Source organism: Myotis nattereri (assembly GCF_964212035.1).
Source record: "Myotis nattereri genome assembly, chromosome: X".
Taxonomy (NCBI): domain Eukaryota; kingdom Metazoa; phylum Chordata; class Mammalia; order Chiroptera; family Vespertilionidae; genus Myotis; species Myotis nattereri.
Window position 1 is genome coordinate 118,817,389 of NC_138078.1, and position 22,160 is coordinate 118,839,548.

Consider the following 22,160-nt stretch of genomic DNA (forward strand, 5'->3'; position numbering starts at 1 on the left):
CCAAAAATTTCTATATGTGACACGGCACCAGAGTTAAGTTAGGTTTTTCAAAATGCTGACACGCCGAGCTCAAAAGGTTCACCATCACTGTCCTATGGAGTGGTTTTATGGAGTCCATGCCCACTGATCAAGGTGCACTCCTGATCCTTTCCGTGGCATGTTAGCTCTTCAGGAGCCAGCTTAGCAGTCTGGTTTAAAAAAAAAAAAGCAAGCTCCAAGGCCACACTGCCTTGGTTTGAATCCCAAATTCTACAACTTACTAGTTATATGACCTTGGTCAAGTTGCTCAACAACTCAGAGCTTCCATTTTTTTTTCTGTAACATGGGAAGATTTTAAATAGCACTGACCTCACGAGGTCTTTCTGATAATTAAGCAAGATAAGATATAATTCCTTACTATCAACCAGGCATTGTGCTAAATCTTCAATAAATGTTAGCGCTCATTATTTAAGGTTCAAATTAACTGTTCTAGTTAATGTGTCAATGCTCAAATCAAACCCACTGATCAAAGCAAAGCCCTATTTGTCCTGGATAAGTTGCATGTTATCCACCCCCGACCCCCTGGTTTGATGATGGATTCTGTGTCCTTCAGGGCTTCTTGGATTTGAGGATAATTTTTCAGTTATGAATTTGGAGAAGAAAAATTCACAAAGTCAGCCTTTTGGGGTTCACCGGGAACCTCCACCCCCACCCCCTTCAGTGAGCAGAATGTAAGTCCTATGTCAAAACATATTTCCCATGTAGAAGACTTCTATTTTAGGCAGTTAAACTTTTGGATTTCTCATTTATTTGCTAGGCTTCCACGTGACAAAGAAGCTACTAACAAGGAACAGCCCAAAGTGACCGATACCATGCGGAAGCTCTTTGTACCAAATAACCAGTCTGGGCAGCGGGAAGGTCTCATCAAACATATCCTGGCAAAGCGAGAGAAAGAGTATGTCAACATTCAGACTTTCAGGTAGGTCTGTCTTGCACTACTGAAGTATAGCAGAAAATGGCCTTTTGATATTTAAGGTATTAGTTTAATTAGCTTAATTAAGAATCAAGGCATAATGAAAAGGAATGGTTAACTGATTCAAGCCCCTATGTCACGCGTGTCAGAGGTGACACGCGAACTCATTTTTTTTGGTTGATTTTTCTTTGTTAAATGGCATTTAAATATATAAAATAAATATCAAAAATATAAATCTTTGTTTTACTATGGTTGCAAATATCAAAAAATTTCTGTATGTGACACGGCACCAGAGCTAAGTTAGGGTTTTTCAAAATCCTGACACGCTGAGCTCAAAAGGTTCGCCATCACTGCCCTATGTCTATCCAAAATAATACAAATGCCACAATTTCCCTTGGATTTTCTAACTACTAATGATACTATGTCTACTAATGTTTCTGTCTACTCTTAGGGAACCAGATCAAGCTTACATGTACTAGAGCAGTAATTTTTAACTGGTATACTTCAAGAATTTTTAAAACATGCAATACCCAATTATTTAGTCAGGGACACTGACCTCTTTTCCATTAGATCATCAAATAAAAACATGACAACAGCCAACACAACAAAGCCGTCTAGTGTGAATGAATCAAAATTATACCTATTTTTCATCAGAGACAAAAGTATATTGTTTATCGTGCTGCAGAATTTTAGTAATTACTTTATGTGCCACGAGATGAAAAAGGTTGAAAGTCACTGTACTAGAGAATTGTCCCGTAGCACAGTCCATAAGCAAGTGTGTTTATCTATCTGGCCTGCTGAATTTTTTTCCCACCAATATTGGAAAATTAAAGTCCACCATAACCACTAGATCTTAACTTATTTACTTTGGTAGTTAACTAAAGAACATTTTACCTAATCCTCTTGGTGGGGAGGTATGTCAGATCAGGGGTGGGCAAACTTTTTGACTCGACGGCCACAATGGGTTCTTAAACTGGACCGGAGGGCCGGAACAAAAGCATGGATGGTACATAGATAGTATTTGAAACCAGAGAGACAATGTGATTGCATAGAGAGCTGTGCTATCAGATAGTATATTAGTTCACATTTGTAGTTTGCCCATGGCTGTCTTAGATTCTTTCCTCTATATTATATTTTTCATGTCACCCTTACATGTTGATATCTTCTTTTCTGGATGCAATGTGTGGTATGTGGTGTGGCATGGCCTGGTGTGTATTCCAATGTACAAAGCAATAACACTTTTCTTTATTTGTGAACAGCATGTACCCTTCTGTTCCAAGATTCCAGTCCCATCTGCTATCCCATTATGCCTCATTTATTCTAATTCAATCATAGTTATATCCCTATGCTAAAACCTTCAGTTCCTTATAGTCCTCATGATGCTTATATTTGTATGTAAACAGTTAAGACAATCAGAAGTTTTCCCCCACAAAACTATATCTTACTTCCAGGATTACAGATACCTGTAATATATGTGACACGGCACCAGATACCTGTAATCCTGGAAGTAAGTTTTTTAATTCAAGCACTAGTGGCCCAGGGTAGGGGGTCCCTCAGCCCAGCCTGCACCCTCTCCAATTGGGGACCCCTTGGGGGATGTCTGTGGGATCAGGCCTAAACCAGCAGTCGGACATCCCTCTCGCAATCTGGGACCACCGGCTCCTAACCGTTCGCCTGCCTGCCTGCCTGCCTGATTGCCCCTAACCCCTCTGTCTGCCTGCCTGATCACCCCTAACCTCTCTGCCTGCCTGGTCGCCCCTGACTGCCTCTGCCTCCCTGATCGCCGGAGTCCGGGGTGCAGGTGAATGGGATTCCTGGCTGGGAGGCTACTGACAGCAAGCTATCCAACGGCCGATTCTGCAAGGAATGGGGCTCCCTCCTCCCTCCTGTCAGGGTCTGGTTTGAAGGCCAGTCACGCCCCCAATTGCATGAGACCAGAGTTCCACCATCCCCCAGCCGACCGTGGCCCACAGCCCCCTCCTGCCATGGTATCCTGGGGACCACAGCCCCCTCGGCAGTCAGTGCTGGGTCACTGCGGCACCCATGGGAGCGGGTTGGGGGAGGGACCGAGAGGTCAGCAGTTAGGCCCACTCGCCAGTTCCCGCCCACCTGAGCCTGCTGCATGTGCCACCTGGCATTTGGTCGTCCCTTAGGTCGATTTGGACATTACGGACCCTGGCTCTTTATATATCTATATAGATAGATAGATAGATAGATAGATAGATAGATAGATAGCTGTTACAAAATAGTTATCCATATATATTTTTTTAATTTTTTTTATTAAGGTATTACAAATGTGTCTTTATCCCCCCGTTGTCCCCTCATCCCCCCAGTCTTGCCCTCACCCCCTGTTGCCTGCATCCATCGCTTATGCTTATATGCATGCATACAAGTCCTTTGGTTGATCTCTCCCCCTAATCCCCATCCTCCCCTACCTTCCCTCTGAGGTTTGAGCATCTGATTGATGCTTCTCTGTCTCTAGATCTGTTTTTGTTCATCGGTTTATGTTGTTCATTATAGTCTACAAATGAGTGAGATCATGTGATATTTATCTTTCTCTGACTGACCTATTTCACTTAGCATAATGCTCTCCAGCTCCATCCATGCTGTTGCAAACGGTAGTAGTTCCTTCCTTTTTTCTGCGGCATAATATTCCATTCCATAGATGTGCCAAAGTTTTTTAATCCACTCATCTGCTGATGGGCACTTAGGCTGATTCCAAATCTTAACTATTGTAAATTGTGCTGCTATGAACATAAGGGTGCATATGTCCTTTCTAATTGGTGTTTCTGGTTTCTTGGGATATATTCCTAGAAGTGGGATCACTGGGTCAAATGGAAGTTCCATTTTTAGTTTTTTGAGGAAAACTCCATACTGTTCTCCACAGTGGCTGCACCTGTCTGCATTCCCACCAGCAGTGCACGAGTGTTTCTTTTTCTCTGCATCCTCGCCAGCACTTGTCGTTTGTTGATTTGTTGATGATAGCCAGTCTGACAGGTGTGAGATGGTACCTCATTGTTGTTTTGATTTACATCTCTCAGATGATTAGTGACTTTGAACATGTTTTCATATGTCTCTTGGCCTTCCTTATGTCTTCTTTCAAAAAGTATCTGTTTAGATCCGTTGCCCGTTTTTTGATTAGGTTGTTTGTTGCTGGGGTCCAGCCCCAGCAGTCCAGGGGTTCCCAAAGGTGTGGACGGAGTCGGCGAAGAATGTTTTACACAGAGACAGCATTCAGAACTCTCTAGCTTTCCTTAGTCTCTGTGGATCTTCCTGTGCCTGGCTGAAGCCACAGAGAGAGATCCCAAGGCAAGCTGAGCCTTTATTTTGTAGTGAGAGATAAACAAGGTAGTGGTTACCAAAGTTACACTGTTCTTGTGAGTTTCACTTGTTTTTGTTCTTGTGAGTTTCACTTGTTTTTGTTCTTGTGAGTTTCACTTGTTTACACCATGGTTATACTTCCGGCACTTCCTCAGCCCATTAGCTTCCCAGATAAGATCTAGGGGAGTGTTGCAAGGTCAAGCCTAATTATGCTAAGAGGACGGTGCCCTCTAAGCTGGGAATTGTTTGTGACTTTGCCCACAGGTCAGTCCGAGGCTTAACCCTATATCGGCTCCCCACAGTTTGTCTTCCTTTTGTTAAGTTGCATGAGTTCCCTGTAAATGTTGGAGATTAAACCCTTATCAGAGATATCATTGGCAAATATGTTCTCCCATGCAGTGGGTTTTCTTGTTTTGTTGATGGTTTCTTTTGCTGTGCAGAAGCTTTTTATTTTGATGTAGTTCCATTTGTTTATTTTCCCTTCAGTTTCCATTGCCCTAGGAGCTGTGTCAGTGAAGATATTGCTATGGCATATATCTGAGATCTTGCTGCCTGTGGATTCCTCTAATATTTTTATGGTTTCCCGTCTTACGTTTAAGTCCTTTATCCATTTTGAGTTTATTTGTGTGTATGGTGTAAGTTGGTGGTCTAGTTTCATTTTTTTGCATGTGTATGACCAAGTTTTTTAGGACCATTTATTAAAGAGACTGTCTTGATTCCATTGTATGTTCTTGCCTCCTTTGTCAAATATTAATTGAGCATAGTGGTTTGGGTTGATTCTGGGTTCTCTATTCTATTCCATTGGTCTTGATATATAGCTTGATATCTGGTATTGATATCCCACCTACTTTGTTCTTCTTTCTTAAGATCGCTGCAGTTATTTGGGTTTTGTTTTGTTTTGTTTTTTATTCCAGACGAATATTTGGAGAGTTCTTTCTAGATCTGTGAAATATGCCGTTGGTATTTTAATGGGGAGTTCATTGAATTTATAGATTGCTTTGGGTAGTATGGACATTTTAATGATGCTGATTCTACCAATCCATGAGCATGGTATGTTCTTCCATCTGTTTATTTCTTCCTCTATCTCTTTTTTCAACATCTTGTAGGTTTCTGAGTACAGGTCTTTTACCTCCTTAGTTAAGTTTATTCCTAGGTATCTTAATTTTTTGTGTGCAATGGTAGATGTTTAGTGATTTCTCTTTCTGTAAGTTCACTATTGGTGTATAAAAATGCCATGGATTTCTTGGCATTAATTTTGTATCCTGCTACATTGCCAAATTCGTTTATTAAGTCTAATAATTTTTTGATGGAGTCTTTAGGGTTTTCTATGTACAGTATCATGTCACCTACGAATAATGGCAATTTTACTTCTTCTTTTCCAATTTGGATGCCTTTTATTTCTTCTTCTTGACTGATCGCTATGGCTAGTACTTCTAGTACTATGTTGAACAGGAGTGGTGAAAGCTGGCATCCCTGTCTTGTTCCTGTTCTTAAGGGAAATGGTTTTAGTTTTTGCCCATTGAGTATGATGTTGGCTGTAGGTTTGTCATATAAGGCTTTTATTATGTTGAGGTATGATCCTTCTATTCCCACTTTGCTGAGTGTTTTTATCAGAAAAGGATGCTGGACTTTGCCAGATGCCTTTTCTGCATCAATCGATATGATTATGTGATTTTTTTCTCTCAATTTGCTTATGTGATGTATCACATTTATTGATTTGTGGATATTGTACCATCCTTGCATACCTGGAATAAATCCCACTTGGTCGTGGTGTATGATCTTTCTAGTGTAATGCTGGGTCCGGTTTGCTAGGATTTTGTTGAGGATTTTAGCATCTATGTTCATGAAGGATATTGGCCTGTAATTCTCTTTCTTTGTGGTGTCTTTATCTGGTTTGGGGATTAGGGTAATGCTGGTTTCATAGAAAGAGCTTGGAAGTGTGCCCACCTCTTGAATTTTTCGGGATAGTCTGAGAAGGATTGGTTTTAGTTCTTCTTTGAATGTTCGGTAAAACTCCCCTGTGAAGCCAACTGTTCCAGGGCTTTTGTTTGCTGGAAGCTTTTAGATTATTGTTTCAATTTCATCAGTAGTTATCGGTCTATTCAGGTTTTTTGATTCTTCCTGATTGAGTTTTGGAAGCTTGTATTTTCTAGGAATGTGACCATTTCGTTGAGGTTGCCCAGTTTTTTGGAGTAGAGTTGTTTGTAGTATTTTTTTTACAATCCTTTGTATATCAGTAGGGTCAGTTGTTACTTCACCGCTTTCATTTCTGATTTTGTTTATTTGGGTCATCTCTCTTTGTTTCTTGGTGAGCCTGGTGAGAGGTTCATCAATCTTGTTTAGACTTTCAAAGAACCAGCTCTTAGTTATCCGTATTAAACACACTTACAGCATGACGATATCACTTCCCCATCAGTAAGCTCTCCCTTCAAGTATGAGTTTGGATGGAGTTGAATTGAAAAGAAATATGGCAGATCAATTAACTTTGTGTTTTTTAAATAGAGACGGCTCCTTTCTATAGGTTCACCTAATGTAAAGCTTAGAGAGAATAAGCTCACTGCGTTTGTGTTCTACATGCAGGTGGTTTTTCTTATGTTTGGAAAAACATTTGAGAAATTATGTTGGCTTATTTTGAACATACCATTGTATAGAAGTGATGAGAGAACTTCCATTGGTTCATTGTTGACATTTGTTTTTACTTTTTTTTGTATTATGTATTAGATTTTTTGTTGGAACTTGGAATGTGAATGGCCAGTCTCCTGATAGTGGGTTAGAACCTTGGCTGAACTGTGATCCGGATCCTCCTGATATCTACTGCATTGGGTAAAGAACACATTTGGACTTTCCTTTTGGCTGTATGTTTGGTGTTAATGTGAAATTTTGCCTTCGTTTTTTAAAAACAAAAACAAAAAACTTTGTGGTAAAATTCTGCTGTAGACTCTAAGTGAGAGTTATTTGTGGGTCAATTTTGTGAGATCAAAAATGAACAGATGTCTAAAATGGTATAAAGAAGCATCTAGTCCTCTTGAAATACAGAAAACTATATTCCTCACAGAAACTGAGACATGGAGTCAGTTCTAACAGTTACTATTTCTAGGATGTATAAGCAAAACTCTTCTGTATCCCTTGTGGAGAGCTGTGTGTATACATCTTGCATAGTCTGTGCATATACTTGTGGTGAGTCTTTTTTTAAAATATATTTTATTGATTTTTTACAGAGAGGAAGGGAGAGGGATAGAGAGTTGGAAACACCGATGAGAGAGAAACATCGATCAGCTGCTTCCTGCACACCTCGTACTGGGGATGTGCCCGCAACCCAGGTACATGCCCTTGGCCGGAATCGAACCTGGGACCTTTCAGTCCGCAGGCTGACGCTCTATCCACTGAGCCAAACCGGTTAGGGCTGTGGGGAGTCTTTTGAAAAGAAAGCTACTTATCCTTACAGATCACCTGGGTCAGCAGAGCAGTTCTATAAAATTTCTCTCTGTCCCATTTCTTTTTTCACCTAATGTCTCAAAATGGGACAGTAGGTAGTCAGCTATAATTATGGGATATGTATAGATTTTACATCCTCTTCTCAGATTCCAAGAGCTGGACTTGAGCACAGAAGCATTTTTCTACTTTGAATCCATCAAAGAACAAGAATGGTCCATGGCTGTGGAAAGGGCTTTGCATTCCAAAGCCAAGTACAAGAAAGTAAGTCACATTTAATTATCTTTTTAGTATGTGACTAAATAAAACTGTCTAGAATTTATTGTTATCTATAACTGGTTCCAAAAGAATGATTTAATTGATTTTTTTCTCATGTGTAATACTGGAATAGGGCAGACTAATCCTTTTTATACCTACCTTAGAAAAAAATTTCCTGAGCTTTCTGATTCTGTATTTTCATTGCTCGGTTAGCTTTTAGGAGAAAAAAAAAATTGTTCTTATAACAATAATTAAAACAATTACCTATAAAGCCACTGATTTGTGGAGTAAGAGTTTAAGGTTGAAATTGTTCACTGACATTGTCAGAAATGAATGCTTTACAGAAAAGCAGTTTGAAGCATGCAGATGCATAGGGTATGTTTTGGAATCAGAGCAAGAATACAAAGTGTTGTGGTATTTAAATGAGTTCTAAACTTGGTCATAAGTCAAGACTTAAGCAAGGTGGGCCAATTTGTTGGTCTTTAGAAGGCACAAGGTAGAGGCTACCATAAGAGTTGTTTTAATTGTAGGGTTACCACACTAAGACCTTTAAAAGGAGTTATCTGCCTGAGTAATTTTTATCTGTATCTTCTAACAGTTGATGTAGGTAATAAATATCCTGATGATGTTATTCCTCTCAAATCAGCCCCTGCCTAATACATATTTCAGACATATGTCTAGTTCTAGTTCACAGACTTAAGATAATCAAAATGACAGGGAAACTGGAAATTAGAAACTAGGAAGGAGGGAAAAAGGAACAAACTGGGATAGAGGTTTTCTCTTCACTATTTGAATTTTTAATATGCCGTACTCCTGATAGGCTAAAAAAAGTGATTAAAATAATGACTCTAGAGCTGAGTGCACTCATTGTGATTAAAAAGTAATTAAAATAATGGCTCTAGAGCTGAGTGCACTCATTGTCCCCCGAAGACTTTTAACTTACTGGTCAGAAGAGCTTCCCAAGAGAAATTTTGTTTCCTCTTCATGGAGGTCCACCAAGAAATTAGATGATTTGGATACAGGTTGGGTATTTGTTATGTCTTCTTGATGGAAATTTAGTTGTATGAAGTTAGATATGTGGTATCTAAAAAGAGTGGTATTAACATGAACTCTTTCTAACACCTTGGCTCTCATAGGTTCAACTAGTTCGCCTTGTTGGAATGATGCTCATGATATTTGCCAGAAAGGATCAGTGGCAGTATATCTGTGATGTTGCTACAGAAACAGTTGGAACCGGAGTCATGGGGAAAATGGTGAGTTCCTTTGGAAATGAGCTTGATTATTACTTATGTCCATGTGAAGTTCAGTTGCTGTTTGTATCTTTGAACTAACTGAATAATTACTCTTGCCAACAGGGAAACAAAGGTGGGGTAGCAGTGAGGTTTGTATTTCACAATACTACGTTTTGCATTGTCAATTCCCACCTGGCTGCCCATGTGGAGGACTTCGAGAGAAGGAATCAAGATTATAAGGACATCTGTGCACGAATGAGTTTTGTGGTCCCAAATCAGGCCCTCCCGCAGCTGAACATCATGAAACATGAGTGAGTGGTTAAGTCTCCTTTAGCCTTGGAATAGTAGAGCTGAGAAAAGAATAAGCATGGTGAGAAACTGTAGAACTTGAAGATTAAGGGATTACCATTTAGGGATAGAGTCCCAAAGAAGAGGGGGTTTGGAGGAATAGATTCATGGAGACAGAGAAATTAGATGCTATCAGAGGAAAGGTTAATTCTGTTAGGGCATCTCAAGTAATGCAGGAAGGGTCTGTTCATTGGAGTCAGCTTTTATTGTTTTCTAATTATAAAATAGAAATGTTTATTGTAAATGTAATAAGGATAAGATTAAAAGTAAAAATCCCTGATTTCTTATCCTCTACTCTCCCCAGCCAATCCCTCTCTCCAGAGGAAACCACTACTAACAGTTTGGTGTGTATCCTTCTAAGTCCATGCTGTCCAATATGACAGCCAGGAGCCAGGGGTGGCTGGGGTTCTGAAAAGAAGCTAGGCTGAGCTGAGATGTGCTATAATCATAAACTATACAGTGGATTTCAGAGACTTGGGAAAACATGTAAAATATCTAAAATTTTTAGTATTGATTACATGATGAAATGATAACGGATATATTGAGTTAAATGAAATTTATTGTTGAAGTTATTTTCACTTGTTTCTTTTACTTTTTAAATGAAATGATTACAAATTTACAATTACATTTGTGATGTGCATTGTATTTCTTTTGAATAGTGCTGTTCTAGACTTTTTTCTATGCACATACAAGCACATACTTATTATATGGGACTATATTGTCCTATTTATTGTGGATCTCTTTTTAAGCCAGTATATATAGACCTACATTGTTCTTTTAATACCTGTGAATCATTAAGAATACGGGTAGTGGAGATTTAAAGACCCCAATGGATCAGTATGAGAGACAGTTTAGTGAAGAATGGGACTTAATAAGGATAGAAGCAGAAATCAATTGAGGAATGGGTTGGGTGGTAGAAAATGATCAGTTGTAAAGAAATTAATACTGGTAATTGAAATTCTGAGAGGATGATGTGGTTTCGAATAAGTGGTTTGAGATGGGAATTGTAGGAAAACAAAAGATAATCTCGGGGTAGTAGAATCAATAGAGAGTCGGGTAACTGAGGAAAGAGCACAGATCTGGGGCAGGGGCAGAAGGATAGTGATGTTGGCCTGTTTTCATATTGTCTCAATAATTAGGATCAGGTGGAATTCTGTTTCACAGTGGTAAAATCAAGGCCTTGGCATTAACGGTCACAAAGTTACCCTGAAGTTCCATAAATTTATTTCCTCAGGATTCCAGAAATTCCGTGTTGCACTTAAGATTGGCAAAGAGACTCATTGAGTGCTTGAGTAGCTCACAGGAGAATCCATTTGGTATGGTAATTTCAAGGTCTCACCTGTGGGGTTCTCAGCACATGTAGGGGTCTGTTGGTGTGATTGGGAGCCTATAGATCCCAACATATTTCAGTCTCCTTTCTGCTTGGGATTTGGAGCACAGATTTGGGGCAGGGGCAGAAAGATTGGCTGCAGCAGAGAGCCCTGGACCCACTTTTCCCAGTGATCCCTGCCTGGGAGAGGTGTCACTCAGACCACGCAGACCTTAGTGGAAAGCCTACAGAATCCAGGGCTTATAGAGACAGAAAACATTCAGATTCTCTTCCCTTAGAGACCTGGCAAGCAGCCAGGCAAAATTTTGAAACTGGTCCAGCAAATAAACTACATGCTTCTCTCAGGTAGTTAACTCCTTGGCTTCTGAATCCCATACATATACTGTGTTATTTCCTCGCCATTGTTCTTCATGTTTGGAGTGCCTACCCTCCTGCCTATTTTATAATCCCTAGTCCCTCTCAGGTATTGATAGTGCTTGCCCCTAAAGGACAATTTCAGCTTCAGGCCCTTGTCAGATAGTGACAAATCCTTATCAACAATCTGCCCATTTTTCTTCTCTGATTGATTTTTATGCTAATTATGGCTACTTCTGTGTATATATTTCTCTTTTTTAAATGTTTATTAAACTGATTGGGGTGACATTGGTCAGCATGAACATATAGGTTTCAGGTGTGAGTTTCGGTGTTACACGATCTGTATATTGCACCATGTGCCTACCACCCAAAGTCAAATCTTCTGTCACCTTCTGTTAGGACCCTCCCCCCCTTCCCTCTGGCAATCACCACACTGTTTGTGTTCATGAATTTTATATCCCACATATGAGTGAAATCATATAGTTCTTAGTTTTTTCTGACTGACTAACTTCACTTAGCATGTTCATATATTTCTTGATCCTCAGTGTGGTCATCTGGTTGGGAGATTTGAACTATAGACTTTGCATGCCTGATGCCAACGAAGTGAAGAGTCTTATTAGCAGGAATGATCTTCCGAGACTCCTGAAATTTGACCAGGTAAGTAAATTTTCATTTTATAGGTACTTTCTTAGATAGCAGATAAAATTGTTATGAGACAGACGTGTGGGAGGTGTGTCTTACTCTAGGAATAGATGGAAGGATCTCATTGTCTTGGGAAACAGGGTGATTAGTGATGCAGTGAATGCACACAAGGTTTGTGGTGCTTTTATGAAGCACTTAGATGGCAGGAGGTGAGATAGTGATAAAGAGTAAATATAAGGTTATTCATTAACTTTTTATCAAGAAAAGATTTGTGTCAATGAGTTGGAGGATGGGTGGGATGAATTTGAGAACATTTCCTGGAGGAAGTGGGCCTTCAGCCATGTTGATGTGGTTTGGCAGATGGAATAGGGAAAGCTGCTCTGATTGTTTGGCAGGCTCAGCAATAGTTTAGAGGTAAAAGGGAAGTCCTATAAGGGAATTGGGAAGCACAGAAGAGAAGTTTGGGACAAATAACACAGACTGTGGTTTAATGTGAACTGATTGAGGGGTTGGAGCTAGCTGAGTTATAGATGTTAAAATCTGTGGGGAAAGCATTGTTTTGGTAACATTTATATAAAACTTGATATTCTGGAACCTAGTTTTCTGTAAGTTTGCCTCGGAACCTGGCACATGACTTGAATTTTTGTTTCAGCTTATGAGTACTGGATGCTAAAAGTGAATGCTTATTTGACTGTCTTTAAATCCTTCCATGAGCCTTTTGATCTGACATACTAAAATTTCAGGTGTTTTGCAGTAGAATGGTTTTTATAGTGAGCCTTTCTTGTCTGTCTTCCTTCACATTGAAGTTGGTTGGCTAATTTCTTTGCATGGCTTTATCTGTTCTGCCTCCAAAGGGGTTATAGTTGGATTAAATTCTTCGTCTTATGTACTTCTGGTAAAATATTTGAGTGAGGATAACTTTCAAAACAATCTGTAGCTCTTCACTGAATTTGACTTTTGGAATTATCCAACATTTGTGTGGTATTTTTTTAAATCCTCACCTGACGATATTTTTTTCATTGATTTTTAGAGAGAGTGGGAGGACGGGCAAGAGACAGAGAGAAAAACATCATTGTGAGAGAGACATATAGATTGCCTCCCTCATGTGCCCCAATTAGGGCCAGGATCGAGCCTGTAACTAAGGAATGTGCCCCAATTAGGGCCAGGATCGAGCCTGTAACTAAGGTATGTGCCCCAATTAGGGCCAGGATCGAGCCTGTAACTAAGGTATGTGCCCTTGACCAGAATAGAACCTGGTGACTCTTCAGTTTGTGGGCCGACGCTCTAACCACTGAGCAACTGGTTAGAGCTGTGTGCCTTTTTTTTTTTTTTTTTTTTTTTAGAGAGAGAGGGAGAGAGAGATATAGCAACAACAGTGATGGGAGAGAATAATTGATCGCTGCCTCCTGCACACCCCACACTGGGGATCAAGCCTGAAACGTGGGCAAGTGCTCTGACCAGGAATCGAACCATGGCTTCCTGGTTCATAGGTCGATGTTCAACCACTGAGCCATACCAGCTGGGCATGTGTGCTTTTTTTAAAAGTAAAATTGTGCTAGATGGTTCTTGTCCAACTTCAGGGAATTTAAGAATATTCAGATTTAATTTTTCCATTTTACCTAACCATTATTACCAATAAATAATCAGCAGTGTGCTCATAATGAGCATCCTATCTGTTGATGAGTTTGCGTGCTATGGGAATTACATGATTCAATTCATAGGGTACAGAAATTTTATTTATATACTTTGATGGTTGCAAAGGCTGTGGAACTAACTACTTAGAAATGGCCAAGCTACCAGATTATCACTTATTAAGACTAGAGGCCCGGTGCACAAAAGTCGTGCACAGGTGCGGTCCCCAGGCCTGGCTAGCGATTGAAGCATGAGTGTCTGGCATGGAAGGGCAGGTCCCAGCTGACCTCGGGGCCCTGGGCAGGACCTGGGCCCTCAGACCCCCGCGTGACCCCTCCTCCTGAGTCATGGCATCCGAGTCCCCACAGAGATGCAATGAGCATGGCTTGATGCCGTGGGCTGGGGTGCAGTGTGGGCCTCTGGGCAATCTATCGGCACAGCATGGAAGCACAGCAGGCAGCACACTCTCTCCTGGCTGTCCTCGCAGACTGGCTCCTGCACAAACCCACAGGGAGCCTGACTGGCCCCTGTGGTCCTGGCAGCTGCAGTCCAGCTCATCTGGAAGACACCGTGGCACCTAAGTGTGGGGGCTTCCCCGACACACAAGCCCTGGCATCCCAGGGGAGGGTAGCAGGGGAAGTGAGAGTGAGCTCAGCGGACACCCCACATTCTCACCACACCTCTGTCCCTGTCATCCCCGCCCCAGGTAGCCAGCAAGAGGTCACAGCATGTCACCACCGGTGCCTGCCATGTTTTGTGCTCTCTCCTCCCCCCGGGTGGTCACTGCACGTCATAGGGAGCGGTCGAACTCCTGATCGAGGGGACAGTTTGCATATTAGGCTTTTATTACATAGGACAGTGTGACCCTGCTTATGTGATGCTTCTTTCTATTTGTAGCTAAATATTCAGCGCACACAGAAAAAGGCTTTTGCTGACTTCACTGAAGGGGAAATCAGGTTTATCCCCACTTATAAGTATGACTCCAAAACAGACCGATGGGATTCCAGGTAAAGTAGCAAAAGCCTCCTCGAGGAATAGGTTAAGGCCTGATCTTATTTCTGCCCCTCCATGGTGGTGAAGGGGTAGGAAATTTTTAGGTAATGCCACAGAAGCAGATTAAAACACCTATTGGTTCAGTGCTATTATAGAAGAGTTTTTAATTCACGTGAACTCAAAGATGAGCATATTTTTAAAAAGTATAACTTCTATATCAGGGCTGTTGCAGTCTTATGGGCTATCTGCAGTACCTTATTTTTTTCACCCTGGCAGACTTGCTTAGATTTTGACCTTCCTGATCTCACCCTTTTCCTTACCTTTTGCCCTTTTCCAAACTGTTTCTTAACTATTTGACTCAAGACACCAGAAAATGAAAACAAAGAGCCATGGAAGTTCTTCCAGCACAGTGGTTCTCAATCCTGAGTACACTTTAGAATCTCTTGGGGGACTTTAAAAAATACTGATGTCTGGGCCCAACATCTGCAGCTGCCAGAGAAAGCTGAGACCCGCTGTCTGGGGGCTCTTTGTTTCCTAATTACCCCTAGTAAAGTTCCATTGCCAGTACATTTCTGGTAACTATTGGTCTTCTACCTATTATCTATTTCTTTGTTTCCTAGCTGGCTGAGCCCCTGGACATATTCAGCTTCTTTAGAGTCAGGGAGCACTAGGGTGGGGAGGGAGGAGTCTGTGCTCCACAGAAGCTGGTCAGAAAGTGAAAGGTGACACTGGCAGAAGATCTGTACTCTTGGCCTTATTTCTTCCACTCACCTGACTTGAAATTCATCTGAAGAGCTACTGATAAGAACTTATTTGTGTCACCTTCTGGATCAGGTGTACAAGGTGTTGCTTATTTTAATAGAATGATGAATGGAATTTTTCCCCATCTTTGGTATTCTATGGGCTCTTAAGTATTCAGACTGGCATGCTTAGATGTTAGCTCATTTCTATTAGAAGCTAGACTTGTTCATAAAAATCCAGGTTTAAAGGAGAAATCCAATTACTCATCTCCAGGGAGTAAGCCCAGTCTAGGAATATAGTATTGGATTTTTAGATTTTTATTAGTTGTCTATTTATTGTGACGTATCATTATAGTTTATAGAGCCAAGGAAGAGGACATTTTCTGTATATAATCCTGACCTGAGGATATTTTAAGAAGGTACTATTATACTTTCCCCCAGGACAATGTCGTTGAAGATGTAATCCTAATCTTTAGGAGCACTGTTTATTCATTCATTAGATAAGTGTTTTATTGAACACCTACTTTGCAACAGATACTGTACTAGGGACTGGGAATTCAGTGGCAACAAGCGGACACAGTCCCTTCACAGAGCTTGCAATATGGTAGAGACGATAATAGTAGGGGTTGTTAATGAAGGAGAAGTATATAACAAGAGCGCCTAACCCAGGTTTGAACCAGTGTGGTAGGTAATACATTCTTGTGTGGTATGTTCTCATTATAATTCCTTTCTTTATTTGCAGTGGGAAATGTCGGGTTCCAGCCTGGTGTGACCGAATTCTTTGGAGAGGAACAAATGTTAATCAGCTTCATTACCGGAGTCACATGGAACTAAAAACCAGTGACCACAAGCCTGTTAGCGCCCTCTTCCTTATTGGGGTAAAGGCTTGTTTGTTTATTCATTTGTTTGTGTGTTAAGTATCTGTATTCTTAGAGCATTTTTAGACTCAGAACAGATCAGTATTTCAGTGAGCCATAAATGTTTCCATAACCAAACAGTCATTTGCAGCATTGAGAAGTTAGTACCCTTGACCCTCCTAAATGCGGTCTCTATGGCTCTTACACTACAGGCCTTTTAGTGACACAAATGTTTCTCATGCTGCATAATGGCGAGGGAGTAACCTTAGCCTCCTAAAGTCCTCATACATAAAAAAGAGAGGCTAGGTTTTAAAGGATGAGTGGCTTTTCTTCAGAAATAGTAAGAAGTTGAAGCATCAAGAGAGAGGTTCCAGGTGGAGGGGTGCTGATATCAGGAGCAAAAAGCACAGACTGGTCAGAAGATAACCAAATTTGTATAAATATACTGTACCTTAAGAAGCATATTCTACAATGAAGTCTTCCCATCCAGGAACACAGGTTTCACATTTCTCTTTAACTCCATTGTACGCTGGTCTAGGTAAATGGCCAATTATTTAACTTTTTGTTGTGAGTAAAGCTTTTGTTTTCATATTGCATATTATAGCTGTGTGTTATTAGTATGCAGGTTATATCTTGGGATCGTGTTGATTTATTACAGCTAGTACATTTATATGATTTCTTGTAGATTTTCCAGACCTGCAGTCATGTAATCTGTAAGAATCTGTATAGTGCAGTGCTTGATAGAATGGATTTTATAGCTAGAACTGCTTAGATTCAATTCCCAGCCCAACCACTTTCTGTGTAACCATGGAAAATTTGTGTAACATCTCTATGCCTCAGTTTTATCCTCTACAAAGTGGGGTTAAAATAGTACCTACTTATGAGGATTAATGAGGTAAGACATGCCAAACAGCATAGGAGGATAATTACTTTCCTCTGAGTATATGTTGATTTGGGGGGGTTTCTGAGATAGGTTATCACTAACATGTCTTATCCTACTCCTGCATTAAAGGGGAATGAATTTGAGGCATTTCTTTTATGTACAAAATTAGTTTTTTAATCTTAAAACAGATTCTAAATTTTATTGAGGCAATCATGACTTCACTTTTGTGCATTTTGAAATTTTAAAATAATAATAAATGTTCCTCAAATAGTAGCTAGTGTGTGCCAGGGACTGTGTAAGGCCATTTACACACATCTCATTTACGCCTTCCAATAATGCTTTGAGTTAAATATTTCTCATTTAACAGGTGAGCAAATGGAGAACCAATGCATTTAAATAACTTCTTTAAGAGCATTCAGCTAGAAGGATTGCTGAAATTCAAATCTATTAACTCTGTCTAACTCCCAAGCCTGCTAGTATAGATGTTCTTTCCACTACCCCACAATGCTTCTATAGGTCTAAAGAACTTACTGACTAGATATGCCTTCAGATACTACTTTTAGCCCACCTAATTTTTAGTTTGTACTTGTGGGCTACCCTGTTTTATTATTTGAGTTCTCTAAATCCACTTTTTAAAGGATGTCTTTCCTGAAACACTATCTTTATGATCTAATCAGTTATGCTTGACATTTTTGTTTGTATTTCTTTTTAGAACCTTGGACTATTTGTAATACTCCATACATTTTACTCCATAGCTCCCAGCAGGATATTTAAAAATTTTCATGCTTCCTGTATATTTTTGTGTGTCTTTAATTAAGGTCTATCTTTCTAGTTTTTACTACTTTTTAAATTACACAGGAATTCAAAAGTTCTTTCCCTTTAAAATTAAAAATATTTAAGCAAAATTTACAGATAAGGCTGAAGATCTTCAATTCCTTTCTATCCCTTTTCCCCCCTTTGACCAAACCCCCACTCCCCAGCTAAGCCAACTACCCTTATGAATTTATATCTTTCTAGACCAGCACTGTTCAATAGGTTTTTCTGTGATGATGGAAATGTTCTAGATCTATCCTGTCCAGTACAGTAGCTACAAGCTGCAGGCAGCTGTTGATCACTTGAAGTGTGGCTAGTCGCTAGTGTGACTTTGGGAACTGAATTTTTAATTCTCTTCACTTTGGAATAACTTAAAGGTCCCTATGCGACTATTATATTGGACAATACAGTTCTAGACCTTTACGCATGCTTTTCTGTTTATCCACAGATGTTTGCTCAGCTTTGATGTGTTTATTTTCCACATTTGCTTTACAACCTCTAACTGCCTTCATACTGAATTTGTCAAGTTTCTATTCTAAAAAGAAACTTGGATCTCAATAAGTTAAAATGCTGTGTTAATTATGTTCATTTTTGGCACTGATTTGTATGAAGTCTTAATAGTGAAAAGAACAGCTTTGTCAGGAAGCTGAAAGTGCTGTGTCAGACAGGATTTTTGATCTTTTGGTCAGGATGACTCGTTTGTTATCGTGCTTTTAGTCTAATCTAGGACATTTTGGGTCAGCTGTTTTCTAAAATGCCCATAGGCTCCATTTACTAGCATACCTTTATCATTATGAATAATCTGAGTGTTGATATCATGATTCTTGGCATTGTGCATTGCAGCTAATAGAGTTAAACGCTTTAATCATGTTTTCTGCTATTTCACCACTTTATGATCAGTTAGAAACAATAATAGGTATGTTTTGACACTGTCATTTTGTACAGTTCAGGAAATCGCTTACAAAATCATCACATTTTCTCCACCACCAAATAACCATGGAAAAAGAAACTATTCTTTTTAAATATGTTATTATTATTATTATTGCCAAGCTTCTTAGCACAGAGGTTTCACTTTTCCAAGAAGTTAATCGAGTAACGTTATTTTCATCTTAAAGTGTGTGATTCTGTAATGTTTAGTTTCATTTATGTTTGCTTTAGTGACTTTACAAAATGTTTTCATTGACTTTAGAGAGAGTAGAAGGGAGAGAGAGAGAAACATTGATTGGTTGCCTCCTGCATGCACCCTGGACTGGGATCACACCCACAACCTGGGTATGTGCCCTGATCGGGAATCCAACCAGTGACCTTTCGGTGCGTGGGACGACACTCAGACCAACTGAGCCACACTGGTCAGGGCTGCTTTAGTGATCTTTTAAAAATTGTTAGATTCTTAGAGATATTTGAGAGCTCATAAGACTAAAATAAGGGTCTCAGGCAAAAGTTTTGTATGGTGTGGGATAACAGAGTGTTGAGGATGTTGTTTGAACCACGGTTTATTTTAAATGATTGCTGTAATGACCTGTAATGATTGCTGTAATTGTTAGGTAGTCTCAAAAGATGAACTAGGAGCATGTAAGACTGAAAAGAGGTTTGTTTTCTTTCAGGTGAAGGTTGTTGATGAACGGAGGTATCGGAAAGTATTTGAAGATAGTGTACGCATTATGGACAGAATGGAAAATGATTTCCTTCCTTCCTTAGAAATCAGCAGGAGGGAGGTGAGCAAAAATACGTGGCAGCTTCTTCTGCTGCCCATGGTGGTTAGCACAGGAAAAACCATGTGACTTAGAGAAGGCAACAGAGCAAAAATGTTGAAGACAGTATCTGCTGAAGTCAGACTGCCTACATTCCAATCACAGCACTGCCATTTAGTAGATTTATGACCACGGCTAGTATCTTACCCTTTTAGAACTACAGTTTCCTTTTCTGGATAAAGGGGTAGTTGTGAGGATTACACAAGTTAATACATGTGAAGCTCTTAAAACAGTGCCTGGTACAAAATAAGCCCTCAGATTTTAGCTACTCTTATTTAATATTTTAGAGTTGCTGACTAAATCATATCTCAGGAACCCTGACCCAAGGTTAGGTTATCCTGTTAGGATCCCAGGAACAGAGTAGCCTAGAGAAGTAGCAAGGACTGCCTAACTCAGCGGTTCTCATCCTGTGGGTCGCAACCTCTTTGGCGGTCGAACAACCCTTTCACAGGTCGCCTAAGACCACCCTGCATATCAGGTATTTACATTACGATTCATAACAGTAGCAACATTACAGTTATGAAGTAGCAACGAAAATTTATGGTTGGGTCACAACATGAGGAACTGTATTTAAAGGGCCAGAAGGTTGAGAACCACTGGCCTAACTCCTCTGCTGGTGTGAGCATAGTAATATATGAGAGGGAATAATGTACATCTGGCTCAGTTGGTTAGTGTATATGACAGTTGCACACCTGATTAATAATTACCTCATTCTTTATTCATATTTTCTATGGAATAATCCAACTGACTTACTTCCCTTACTAGTGATGCATGTTTGTGTCTGTCCTTCCTCAGTTTGTGTTTACCAATGTGAAGTTTCGGCAACTACAAAAGGAGAAGTTCCGTATCACCAACAATGGACAGGTTCCCTGTCATTTTTCTTTCATCCGAAAGCTTAATGACAGCCAGTACTGCAAGCCATGGCTTCGGGCTGAACCTAATCAGGGCTACTTGGAGCCAAGTGAGTTTTTCCTTTACCATTGTCTCTGCTTGTGATGTACCATCTCCTCATGACTCCCATATCCCCTCCCTTTGTTTAACTTCTTGTTCTCTAACCACATGTCTCTTACCTTCACCGTCAGTGTATTGGGATACCTCTTTTTTGTGTCCACTGTCTGCTTTGTCACTTGATGATTTTTTAGAGGATATTCTTTCTGTTAGTTCTCATCCCCATTTTGTTTTCCCATTGGAAGTTTCTTTTACCATGTGTTATCTCTTACATTTCAGATGAGACAGTAGACATTTCCCTTGATGTGTATGTCAGCAAAGACTCTGTGACCATCCTGAACTCAGGGGAAGATAAAATTGAAGATATTCTTGTCCTTCACCTGAATGGAGGCAAAGATTACTTTTTGACCATCAGTGGAAATTACCTCCCTAGTTGTTTTGGTACATCCTTAGAGGCTTTGTGCCGAATGAAAAGACCAATTCGAGAAGTTCCTGTTACCAAACTCATAGACTTGGTAAGAAACATCCTAAGACATGAACCTCCTTTAGATACACTTTTCACAATACTTAAGTGATGTCCTCATTGTCTCTTTGCTTTCTTTTTTATTGGGGGGTGGGGTGGGACTGTGGGGGGCTGTCATGTGATAAATAAGAATGAGACTGTCACTCTAGCACTAGTTTCATTAGATTAAGCCTAAAAGGAAAGAGGAAAGGGTAATCTGTAATTGGCTCTTGTCAGGAATATAATAGGTAATATTAAAAGCACTGAATTAGATTAAAGGTTCCCTTCTCAAAGATATAATGCTTGTTTGTTACCCTCTTCATACTTCCAAGTCACTTTTGTATAAATTGGCATGTATATGAGGTACAGTAGGTGGGAGAAGCAGTATTATGCTCATTAAACATATGAGAAAACTGAGGCACAGAGACAGTAACTTTTCCAAGTGGAATAAGTTAAGACAAACCTATCACCCAGATTTCCTGACTCCCAGTCCACTGCTCATCACTATATCTTATCTAATCTAAGTCAAACTTGGCTGCTGCTTATTGCAGCCTAGGCCTGTATGTGAACCTCAGAATGCCTGCCTCAGAAGCCCTGGGGTCGTTACGCAAGTGCAGGTACCTCCCCCCACCTCTGGCAACAGAACCAGATTCTCAGGGTGTGAGGCCCAGGAATCTGCACATATCAGCATTCCAGAAGATTATAATGTTCACAGACGTTTGATACATGTTTAATGTGACTCTCTTAAGAAAAGAAAGGAGGAGGCTTTCCCCTTCCCTGTCACTAAGTTGTAATATTAGTGTCCTTATGGAGGAAATGCTTATATTATCTTTAGGAACATACATTGATTTAGTAACAAGTTCATCCTATTAAGTTTTCTTCTAAATGAATGTGTTGTTAGATTTGTGTGCAGACCTCTTTAGGCTATAAAAGTACATCCTTGATCTTTTGCCAAAGAAAAGTAGGTGACGTGACAGCCCTGCGTTATCACTACCATTAGAATTCACTTGATCCTTTTGCCTGGCCAGAACATGATTGTATCATCTAGCTAGAGGGCTGGGCCAGCAGGCAGGCTGCTGGCTTGTCTGCCTGTGATCTGTTCTGTTGCCATGGGATTGTTTTAGCTATGACTCAGATGGCAGATTAAAGCCCTTGAGTCCAGTCCCAGCATT

The 22,160-nt window shown here is 40.1% G+C and overlaps 1 protein-coding gene across 1 annotated transcript in view; it reads left to right on the plus strand.

Moving 5' to 3' along the window:
• Positions 1-598: 598 nt before the first annotated feature.
• The window catches only part of OCRL (OCRL inositol polyphosphate-5-phosphatase), a 40,203-nt gene continuing 18,641 nt past the window's right edge, over positions 599-22,160 (plus strand). The window contains exons 1-12 of the mRNA XM_081081304.1: positions 599-710; positions 797-958; positions 6,995-7,096; positions 7,855-7,969; positions 9,100-9,216; positions 9,319-9,506; positions 11,773-11,884; positions 14,399-14,508; positions 15,977-16,112; positions 19,392-19,502; positions 20,334-20,499; positions 20,766-21,001. Of these exons, the coding sequence (XP_080937430.1) occupies positions 625-710; positions 797-958; positions 6,995-7,096; positions 7,855-7,969; positions 9,100-9,216; positions 9,319-9,506; positions 11,773-11,884; positions 14,399-14,508; positions 15,977-16,112; positions 19,392-19,502; positions 20,334-20,499; positions 20,766-21,001 (1,641 nt within the window). The 5' untranslated portion in view covers positions 599-624. The remainder of the gene's footprint in view (positions 711-796; positions 959-6,994; positions 7,097-7,854; positions 7,970-9,099; positions 9,217-9,318; positions 9,507-11,772; positions 11,885-14,398; positions 14,509-15,976; positions 16,113-19,391; positions 19,503-20,333; positions 20,500-20,765; positions 21,002-22,160) is intronic.